The sequence below is a fragment of the Apteryx mantelli genome, chromosome 3 (genome assembly GCF_036417845.1).
Source record: "Apteryx mantelli isolate bAptMan1 chromosome 3, bAptMan1.hap1, whole genome shotgun sequence".
NCBI classification, from domain to species: domain Eukaryota; kingdom Metazoa; phylum Chordata; class Aves; order Apterygiformes; family Apterygidae; genus Apteryx; species Apteryx mantelli.
Window position 1 is genome coordinate 92,232,744 of NC_089980.1, and position 11,699 is coordinate 92,244,442.

Below are 11,699 nucleotides of genomic sequence, written 5' to 3' on the forward strand. Positions count from 1 at the left end.
TTTGAAAAGATATTAAGAGATCTGATCTAATAGATTTTTCAATGTATTTTTCTTAGCCGTATCACAGTCACAAAATAAGTTTCTTCAGGCATATTGAGTGTTGTGAATGATAGAGTCTGCTGAGATCTGAAGATATAAGCCTTAATAATAGTCATATTTTATAGTCTTTCCTTCGCAAGGACATTCAGACAAATGCATGTAGCAACACTGAAAGGAAGTCACGTGTATCCTTCACAAATTTCCATTTGCTTCCCTCAGCTACTTACACATGAAGCATGAACAGGGCTAACCACTTCCCCTGAACTGGCTCTGTGTATATTTCCTTCAAGGCTAAGAAAAGATCAAATCTGAGCAGAAATATTTAATTATGTTTCCATCCTTTATATAAACAATATATATATTAGATATCCAATAATCCACAAAGGACTTTACCTGGGCAAATAATTAGCTTACAAAAATAAAGCTATACTTTATTGTTAGTATTATTGGATCATTTTGCCAAGTATTATTTTTACATTTGGTTTTGACCGAACAACAAAAATCTTCCTAATTGCATGGTTATACATTGCCTAAGTAAACAGTGGTTTTTTTTTCATTAACCACTCTCAAATCCCTTGTGTTCTGTATTTTCACCACTGATGCCCTTTAATACATCTGCATTAACATTCTCAAACTACCTCCACACTGCCTGCGGAACTTTTTGAAAAACCTGTGAAGAGAACCTTATAGTTAGGGGTATTTGGGAGCATGTCTAAGTAGTTCAGTGTCTAAAATTACCCTTCATCTTATGGTATAAGGGTGAGCACCAAAAAATCGTGTTGGCCAAAAAATGGTCTGACTTAAAAGCAAAGTTCTTAAAAATCTGCAAGATGCACTTCCTCAACACTCACATGGCTTCTTTAAAAAAGAATAATTCCGTGTTTGTCATCATATTAACTATAATCAGTCACTGGTCTTATATTTCCATCATACACATTATTCTTTCATCTACCAGCTTCAGGATGTGAAATATAGAAAGCTCAGTTTTATGTGGACTAGTAAGAATCATATATGGGTGCCATATAGGACCAGAACGACGAGATTTTGCTAAGCAAGAATGAATAAGAATATATATTTTTTAAAATACATATTTATTAATTTGAAAAGTTACCTGGTTTAGGCTTCTCTTTTAACCTGACTAAAAGAATTAAGCATGTGCTTACAGGAGATCTTCTGTAAGTATAGAAGACCATGAAAATTTCAAACATTGTAGAACAGTAAAATGTGGATAATTAATAATTTTACAAATTAGATTCCCTAAGGTTGAGTCCTGATATTGGTCCTTGTTAAGTGACACAATATGAAGCAAGAATAATGATTTTTTTGTGTAGTATTTGAATATATGCTGATAATTTCTTAAAGATTCTGTATGAATATGATCAACTTTCAGTTGTTGAAATGAGCAGAATTTGTATAACTAGCTGAACATACCTGTTCCAGAAATATAATATCAAAAAATAGTATGATGCAAAATTTTTAGAGCAAATCAATTTCCCTGATTTAAAGTATTCTGCATGATATTAATTTCTCTAATGTACCTCTTTACCTAATTCCTTAATGAATAAGTAACATGAAATTTCTTTTAAAGATTTCCTGCCTCGGAGGATAAATGCTGTTGAATAACAATGAAGTTATTGCTTCAGAAAACACTCTTCTGTTACAGAATATGTAATCTTTGTGCTCATTATTGTTATTCATGTATACCTCTACATAGCACAAAAAGTTTCTGATTGCCTTGCAGTTTTTGATCAGCGAAACAAGTTGTATTTGCTGGTACTGGAAAACAGCATCTTTAGTCAATGGGTATATCCTTTCCAGCTAACAAAATCAGTAGCTGAAGTTATTCTCTATTATATTGAATCTGTTTTATACTATATTTTTAAATAATGTTAATGACAGTAAATTAATGACAAATTCAAGCATAAACATATAGTGTGATTTTAACGAACATAAATCAGCTTAGCACAGAACTATGAAAGAATGTATTTCTCTGACAATCTAAGTGGTTGGTTTTGACTGATGATCCGGAATTGATTCTGAAAATATAGGTATGAACAGAACATCTGAGTGATCTCCTATTAGCAGAATTACTTTCTTCAAGGTTTTACAATGGGAACTGTTGAGGCAGCACTTAAAATATTTGATTACCTGTTAAAAAAGATGAAAGTCATAAATTTGAACATTGTGAGCTACAAGGCTCAGATATTTCATGTAAAAATATCACGGTTACTGGTGTGATTATTTTTATTATGGGCTGTTCAGTAAGTCGTATCCTAATTGTGTAACTTTTAACAGTATAAATATGCACTGACTGATATAGCTGATATATGTTTTATTCCTGGAGAAAGATAAAAGCCCAAATGCATGGCAAGTTCAATTATAAGTGAATCCTTAATAAATTTACCTAGATTATTAGCTACTACAGTGTATATGCACATGAATGAGCATTTTAATAAAAGTGTTTTCAATTCAGTATCGGTTACCTTATGACAAAACCAGCTTGAAAATAATAGCTATTTTTATATTCAGAGAAGTACAACACTTTAAGATGGCATGCTCTTCCAGAGCTGACCTAGGGTTTTAATAGTAGTTCTGCATCGTTTGAATCAAACTTGACAAACTTTCAGACTCAAACAGACAATACTGAACAGACAAACTCAAACAAAACTCAACACTTCAGTAGACTAAGGGATCATTTAAATATTTAAAAAAAAAAAGTCCTTATTTACTGGACTAATTACAATTACCTATTGTGAAACAACTACCACTCATTTGCTGGTGAGTTTTTAGCAGAACTAGCAGTTCTGCTAAACAGCAGTTTCTGTTTCTGTTTCAACATTTTTAGGTTTCACTGTCAGGAACATTGAGCCATTAACAAATCCATTTTTCTCTTTTAAAATCCTTCCTGCGTATTTGAGTTAAGTATGTGGTAATAAAACTGATAAAACCTGGAAAAACAATCAGTACTCCATTCACTTTCACTTCCTCCATATGTCTGATGTTATGAAAAGCAATAGTCATCGTACCTAACTTTTGCCCTGTAAGAGTTATCCTGTCTAAGCCAACCTAGTCTAAGCTTTCTGCCTTCTTCACTCTCCATTTACTGCAGCGTAAAATCTGGCTACAATTAAAAGGTCTACTTTTTAGACAAATGAAAATTGATGAGATGAAGCCTTCCGTTTTTGAATTGTTCATGCAGTTTACCAGGAAGTTAGAAAGACTATAGCACTTGCCCAAAAGGACCATAAAATAGCATTTAAACAGATACTCCCCTTTTGGGTGTGCAAGTGATCATTTTGCCTTTCAGCTACTAAAAATAGAAAAAAAATGTAAGAAAAAGAGGAAGTGAGGGAAGGGATCAAACAGTTCAAGGTGCAAAAGAAGCAATTCACTTTCAAAATTGCTTTCTCCTCACATGAAACAACTTTACTTATTCCACTCATCTGCTTAGAAATACAACAAGGATCATTTGCTACTTTAAGACTTCACACCACCACTGAAATCAGATGGATTATTTATGGATATGGATATTTATGAAATAAGGAAATATAGGATGGACCCATTCAAACGGTAACATGAAAAAAAAAAAAGAGAAGAAATCATCACACACCAGTTTAAAAAATTAATGAAGTCTCCTGAAGAGTTTCTGAAAGTATATTGAGCTCTCCCTGGACTGCTATTCTGCCAGAGTGTTACTAAGTCTAATAACAATAATTAGTGACTCTAGCAAGCAGTATACTAAAATATCTACAGAGATTTTTATCATTTCTAGTTCAGCTGAATTTTAAATGAAAATAACTATTTTGTAGAAAAACAGTTTTTAAAAGTTTGGAATGGACATAGCAAATACATCAAATATAATGAAACAGACATTCAGCTAGTGTGAATGAATGTATTTCCCCAAATATAAAGATGAAATTCTGTAAGACCTATATATAAATTAACCTTCTGATGTGTTGACAATGACCAGACATTGTTATTTCTAAGGACTACAACATAGGTATGCTTTAAAGTTTCACTCACATTGCTGTAGACACCTGGTCATAATAGTAGCAAAGAACCTGTATTTGTCTACCCCAGGCAGAAAGATCTGGCAATGGAAACACTTGAAAAGTATATTTTCTGAGAATGTGTGTTTTATTTGAAACATACATCAAACAAAATTCCTAAACATGTTCTTAGAAGAGTTATTCTATTTCATAATGAATTAATATCTAGTAATTCTCAAGGAAATCTGAACACAAGTCAATCCAAACCACTTGCAAATTTTGATCCAAGTATATCTTTTGTAGGAAATGTAAAAAGAGCAGTCTGGGGAATGGCACCTATGGATCAATTCCAATTTTAGCCAGAAGAAGAAAAAAAAGGTTTGTGGTTTTAATTCATTAAGAATTGCACTTTTAAGTGAAAATAAGAATATGCTTTTTATGAGTTTCTGTTTAGTTTTTTATAAAGTATTACAGTATGACCTGGTTTATCCAGAGCTGGCTGAACTCAATAACAAGAATAAGGATCATTGCATGTTTGTTATGTATTCTTTGTATTATTGAAAGCGTTGTTTGCCTAAATTGAAGGCATTATATAAACCTCAGACTGTTACCACTATAGGAGCCACAAGATCTAGAAAAAATAAAAGCACAAAATAATAAGTATTGCTGTGGTACTAGTCTTTGATTCTCCATATTCCAGTTGTGACTACATAATGATATTATGTTATCATATTGTTTAATCTAATCTTCCAACATACATTACAGCATAACATTATTACAAGCTTATTCAGGAAACATTAATTTGCATTGCAGATTGAGGAGTATGGAAATAAAGGACCTTCTACTTTCTCTTTTGCATTATTGACAGAACTTCTAGTAATTGTTCCTCTGGAAGAGATTATAGAGGGTGAAGGTTAGAACTAAGAAAGAGACAAGGTAAATAAATTAAGCAAGGGAGGAGGATCTGCGATTATTTGCAAATATTTGGTTTAGCTTTTTCTAGAGCAGAGGGATTTTCCCTTTTATAAAATCACAAATCTTTAATATTCGTGTTTAGAAATTGCAAAAAAATCTCTTTTTCTCTGGTTTCTTATCTCCAATGACAGAAACCATTTTACTCATCAGCCACATTTAAATGGGAGGTATTACTTGAAGTTTTCATCACTTCAAAGACAAGTAACAGGCAGTAAGAAGTGAATTCTATTTCTCATCACTTGATTCATCAGACAATTGCGTGAAAATCCTTTTATAAGACTGTTGGTGTTCCAAACAGTGGGGTGAGAGGAACCAGGGATATTCCAAAAAGCCCACATGGATGAAAGCATTCTTAACCTACATTAAATCTTGATAACGCAATAATGAGTCTTTTAAAAGGATAATTCTAATTCCCCTATCTACCGCAATAAAGACTGTATACAGCTAATCTGCTTTGCCCTTTCAATTAAACTCGTCCAGGACGTTCGCTTTAGTCAGCACCCTGAAGGAGTCATTAAAATTCTTGTTCTGTGAGAGTTGTGTGCAGTGCACTGTTGTTTCTAAATTCCATTAAATCCAAATGGTCTTTATCGCCCCATGACCACTGTGACTTCAATCAGCCAATTTAATTACCTTACAAAATTGTCAGCAGAAGCAGCAAAGAAACACAGGAAGGGCTGTGACGTTATCAAATTGAAATCTTCCTCTGTGCTGCTTAATCTAGACCAGTCAATAACAATGCTTCTCACCTCCTTGCTGCCTTCCCGAGGCTCTTAACCTTATTCTTCTTTCAAAGATATCTGTTGTTTATAAGACCGATTTTGAACTCCGCTCTGTGAGAATATTAACACATATTGAAAGCTTCTTGTCCTTGGCAGTAAAATTTTCATTGCCTCTAAATATTGGAATTACCAAGCCATGGACGACTGAGGGCTGCTACAGCAAGAGTTTGTTCTGAAGATTTTCATCGTATTCTTGATCTGAAGGCAGCCAGCTTTCCACACCAAAAAAAATGTACATTCTCGCAATTCTCTCTTAAATACAGGCAGACAAGAAAGTCCACATCCTTCTGCTAAAAGACTGCCAATGAAAAATCCAAAAGAAAGTGCACATCCAGTAGGGCTAATTCAGGTACATACTAGCAAAGCTCTACTTGATTACTCAGCAGGTGTTTTTCTCTTGAACACTCCCGTCTCATACCTGTTTGCAGAGAGCTAGCTCTTGCTACTCTTCCAGGTCTTTGCTGGTTTTAAACGATATGATATGTCAAAATGGTCATCTGACTCCCAGAAGCATGTTGTTAGACACCTACTGGTGACTGCACAAGCAGTGAATGCTGAGTTGGGCTCTTCTATGTTTTAGCCAAGCAGTCTCTTGTAAAAATAATTCTACAGAGAGAAATTCAATTTGCTTGAGCCCAAGTAGCTCGGTAAAGTAGTATCTCAGATGAAACCCATGCCAAACCTTCATAGAAGTCTCTAGTGCGTAATAATTTCCCTTTCAGCATTCCCGTAATGGAGTCGAGAAATAAGGCTAGTTTTTCTTCAGTCCCAAAGAGTGTGTGATCATATTAAGCTTTGTTTTACAAATTTTACTATTATCTTGATGTTGTGGAGGGTAACAGAAGTGTACTAGGTTTTTGTTTGGTGTGCTTTTTAAAATGAAATCAGTAGTGGGAAATGATTCTGGGAAGAGTTCAAAACTCTCCCTCCCTTTCTTGGAAAGTATTCCATCTCATAGGGTTCCTTGTGTTTCTTTTGCTTTTAAGTTTGGGGGAAAAGGGAGTACCCTCCTTTCTATAAGCGCCATTCTAATCTACAGTAATGAGGTCCCCTTTCCATCTGCTTCAAGACAGCTTTCACTGGAAACACCCTCAACATTAAAGCAGCAAGAAGTCGAGATTACAGGCACGGGCCTCTGCTTTTATTTACCCTTCTTTTTGAATGCGTAGAAGTAAGAGGAAAGCAAAACCCCCGAAAAGTGTGGAAACAAGTATCAGGCCAATGTTTCATACACTTTCACGAAGGATAAGTTGGTAGCAGGGACCAAGCCCGAAAGGGGTAATTTAAATGAAGAGGGTTGTTGGAGAGTACGTGAAACTGCAGAGAGCTGAAATAAGTGACCCGTGTAGGAACAGAGAGGAAAAGAGGGACTTTAACTACCTCGGCTCACATTGCCGGGGGGAAGGAGTAGCGGGGTGGGTTTCTACAAACTCAGGTGAACAGTCACTGATGGTTAACACCTCCTAATGCCTCGTTAACGGCTCCTAGAGCCGTTGTTCGGCCTTATGCGGCAAGTGCTGGGATGCCCCAAGGGAGGAGAAGGTAGATGCGAGCAGGCCTAAGAAAACGTGATGTGTTTCAGGTGCTGGAGGTGGAGACCGAGGGCGCCCCTGTCCGTCATAGCCAGAGAGAGAGGGAGGCTCGGCGTTGGGGTTACCCCCTTCTGTGGTGTTTCCCGGGAGCCGCTTCCCCGGGTCTGCTCTTACCGGGAGGCAGTGAATCGAAAAGCGACGAAGCATGATCCCCGATAACAGAACGGGTCTGCCTACGATCACCCGTTTCTGCTTTTGTATGGTGCCAAAAGATAAGGGGGAAGTTTCCATCACACTTAGCCCAGGTGAGGCAAATACTAAGCCGTTACTCCAACGGCTGCTTTTCTCCCTTTTCAGCCTGAGACCTGCCTTTTTAATCCGCAGCAATGGTTTAGGACTGTTCCTGTTTGAAACCCTGGAGTACCGTGGGTGCAAACCTCACCCTCATTGTTTCCTGGGCTTGGTTTTGTGAAGTTATTCAGAAATGGTAAAGGGGGGAGTTTGGCATCATGCCCCATAGAGCAAGATGTCATTTAGCAGGGGTGGCTAGTGTGATGTCCAAATACTACGTTGCCCTATTCCAGCAGCAGAAGGCGGGCGTCCAGGTGCCGCTGCACCACATAGGTAACCTTAGCGCCGCCCGAGAGTGAATTATTCCATCGCACCAGCCTCTCCCCGTGTTTGCTCCATAACGCTCAGACAAAAATAACCCCCTGTTTTTGACAGATAACCCAGGCGGCTCGACTTCCCTGTGTGGTTGCTAAAAGGTAGCTTGAGAGCGAGGAAGAGGACATGCTGGCTAGTCCCAACAATGACAGAAGCCGTGGGAAGGACAATGCGAATCCATGGTGGTTAATTTGCACAGGAGGAATGAGGGGGCTGGAGCTCTGGCAGCCTTCGAGCTCTCCCCTGTTGCCATAGCGCTGCTGGCTGAGAAAGAAGAGCGGGAGCTGGCGGGCTGCCTTCTAGGGGGAATCTCCTCGGCTCTCGCGTCTCCTCGGGAAGGCAACGGGCATCCTGTCCCCGTGGTCGCAAGGGCATTTCGAAGGGACAGATAGCATAGGAACCTGGTAGGGAATTCCCCTCCTGGACGTTAGCAAAGCTTTTCCTGTTCCTTCCCTCCTCCCCTACACAGAGACGGAGAGATGTGACGCTCTGGGGAAGGAGCTGGGCTTCTCTCACGATCGGAGTTAGTGTCATTCCACGTCAGGACTATACTAAAGCCAGATTCCCCAAAGCAGAGACGTGCAACAGGCCCGACTGAGCAGGGGAAAAGTCTTCCTCGAGCTCTTACATCTAAGGTTTTCCATACTAAAATAAACCAAACAACCATTCCCTACTTCTCTTCCCTAAGCCTCAGATGGGCGACAATAGTTTTTAAGGACAAGAAAAAGCATTTCGTGATTCAGAAGCGGACTCATACTTTCCTGCTACAAGCACTGGAGTGAGCATAACCTGTTAACCGCCCAGGAGGCAGCTTGGAAGGAAAGTTAGTCGAGAAAGATGCATGCATGTGCGACCATGTCACTGCGCACCGGAGTCCCACTACACGACCCTTCAGTCTCAGGATTATTATTATTCGACCAAATCACTACCAAAATGCTGCACGCCAGGGATATCTCTATAAGCACACCGGACCAATTTCAACGAGGATGCTAATCTGAAGGAAGATAGCTCATATCTTTCTAAATGGTGTGACTGGGTTTTGTTTGTTTGCATAGCTACCCATGAAAGTAATTCAGACTCCTGGATACCAACCCTCAGAACCGCTCATGAATCCCGTTTCGTGTACGGACAAAAGGCTGGACAGCGCCGGATTACAGTCAGCCCTGGCATTAATTTCACGGCCATGATTATGGAACAGACTGAATGCAAAATAAACCCCGCAATGATATACAGACCCGTTTAGCCATGTCCAAAGAAACAAGCATTCCTGAAGACGGTTGCTAAGAGCAACGTGCCTTAAGCACCACCTTTAGACCAGATGGAAGCAGAAAATAAGTCCTACTAGTAATTCAAGACACAAGAACAGTAACAGTCTCGTGACTTTTTAAATCACTATCAACATTCCCGTCGACATGAAAGTATGTGCGGGGATTGGGGGGGGAGATTTAAACAAAATAAGCCCCCCCCCCCCAAATCCTACTTCTCACAGGCGAAGACAGAGCTTTCAGTGTCCCATCGAAATGGTCGCAGCGGCTGCTACAGCTCATCGCGGCCGGTTGCGAACGAGGGGAGAAGTCGCTCGCTCCCTCTCTCCCTCCAGCAGCGCTGCCAGCAGGCGCGGAGGGTGCCGCTTGCCTGGGGACACAACCTTCCGCCTTCTCCCTCCTTCGTTCCCCGTCGCCGCTACCCCGCGGGGGCCCGCGGTCGCGGGGCTCCGGCGGCGGCTCTCTCCGGGGACCCAGCCCGCACCTCGGAGGAGCGGTGAACTTTCCCCACCGTCCTGCCCCTTCTTACTGCAAAACTTCTATAGGGGATGCATAGTGGCAGAAATTTCTCCTCTCTCTCCTACTCTCTTACAGGCACATGCAGACTCACACACACACAGAGCTGTTAAGGTTAGTTTCACGGTTCCAGTGGGACCCATGATCTGTGAAGCCGGTCTGCTCTTCTTGACATTTCATCCAGATCTGTCTATGACTTCTTTTTCTTTTCTTCTTCTTCTTCTTCTTCTTCTTCTTTTTTTTTTTTTTTTTTTTTTTTTTTTTGGGGGGGGGGGAGGAGTGGAGGATGACTCATATAACTTTCCCGGAAGAGAAAAGCTGCTTTTCTAAATGTATCTCAAAGGCCTTTCGCTACCACCGAACAAGGCATAAATCATCTCTTCTCTAAGCATTTAGTATGCCACTGAAGTGACAGGCAGCTAGACAGACGCTGCAAGTGAAACCAGCCCAAAGGTCTCAAATTACAGCGCCGCGTCCATACGAAATCTGCTCCGATGGACCTGAGACGGGCGGCAGAAACTTAACAACTAGTTGACAGATATTAACTAAGCAAGTAGTGTGTTAGCCGTGCTTTCCACAACTGTGGAAACAAAAAAGATACATTACGAGGAAGCCACGCAAGCTCTGCAGAGCCTTAGGCAAACACGTTTGCCAGTCATTTTTCTCTCTATTGTTATTATAATAACCATCATCATCATCGTGCCGTTACTACGGCTACAATGAGCTGCAGCGACAGAAAAAAAACACACGGCAATTCATCCCTCCGGATGCAAAATAAAGAGGGACTTCGGTGCCTGACTCCGGGATCACGTCCCAGCTCTCCCCCAGCACCCCCTTCTGAGACAATCCTACGTATATCGCATTCCGGGTTAAACGCACAATGAAAAAGTGTCGGAAAATCTTACCAAATCTTAATACATGTGTGGTTCCTTGAGAATATCCAATCCACAGTAAGCAAAGAAGGAGTCTAATGGTGCATCTGAAGACTGGATTAGTTAGAATAGGGGAAATAATCTTCATGATGTTTCTATGCACACACGCGCTGCCTTACTTCCCCCTTCTAAGCCGTCAGGTTTCCCGGTAGGGTAAGAATGAGGATACGTAAACTGCTGGCCCTCAGACACGATCACGGCATGGTCACAGAGAGAGGAGAGAGTCTACGCTTCCCAAACCCATTAGCAATCCCTGCATGTTCTTCATTCACTGCGCCAAGGAGCAACCTTCAACTGCAAGGAATGGTGGGACATCCATGTTAGTCGGGGGAGAATCCTTGAGAAATCCAAACACACACAATGTTCAGCCGAGTAAACCTGGGAGGCAAGAAAGGAGGAAAATCAATAGGTAATCCAGCTCGAGAAATCGCTGAGGTATCGCCACATAGCGAGAGTCAGTGAGCACCAGCCGTTTTACTGGCGAAGCTTTTGCCGTGCTCCCATTCTACTGCACTGCTGCACAGCTTCTGACGCGAAGCCAAGATTAAGTGAGAGAAATTGAGATAGCTCTTCTTTTCTTAAGGCTGCCTGCCAGACAGCCTTCCCAATTTCTATTATGCAACCGATCTGATCGCCTAGCGTTGTCGGAGGAAAAAACAGCTCGGTTTTATTTACATGTTTCTAATTGTTATTAGTATTTCAGTTGCTCTGAACAATAGCTATTTTCTGCAAAGGGTCTGCGGTGGGGGGCGGGGGGGGGGACTGAGGAGGAGAAGAGAAGCGGTTGTAAAAAAATCAGTTCATGCATTTGAATAGCTGGCTGGCTGGGTCGAAATCACTTAGCTCTGGAGTTGTGAAAGAGAAGCCTAACAATAATGTCATACAAGTTATCACAGTAAGATTTAGTCTAAAAAAAGGTCATGATATTTACACTCACTAACCGTTACTTACTAGCATTAATGCATGAAATAGTGTAAATATGCTGGCTTGTATATTGACTGTC

At 40.4% G+C, this 11,699-nt stretch overlaps 1 protein-coding gene across 1 annotated transcript in view; it reads right to left on the reverse strand.

Annotated features, from left to right (window-relative positions):
* Positions 1-10,784, reverse strand: part of GRIK2 (glutamate ionotropic receptor kainate type subunit 2) — a 429,339-nt gene extending 418,555 nt beyond the window's left edge. The window contains exon 1 of the mRNA XM_013948819.2: positions 10,670-10,784. Coding sequence (XP_013804273.1) covers positions 10,670-10,784 — 115 coding nt within the window. The remainder of the gene's footprint in view (positions 1-10,669) is intronic.
* Positions 10,785-11,699: the final 915 nt, after the last annotated feature.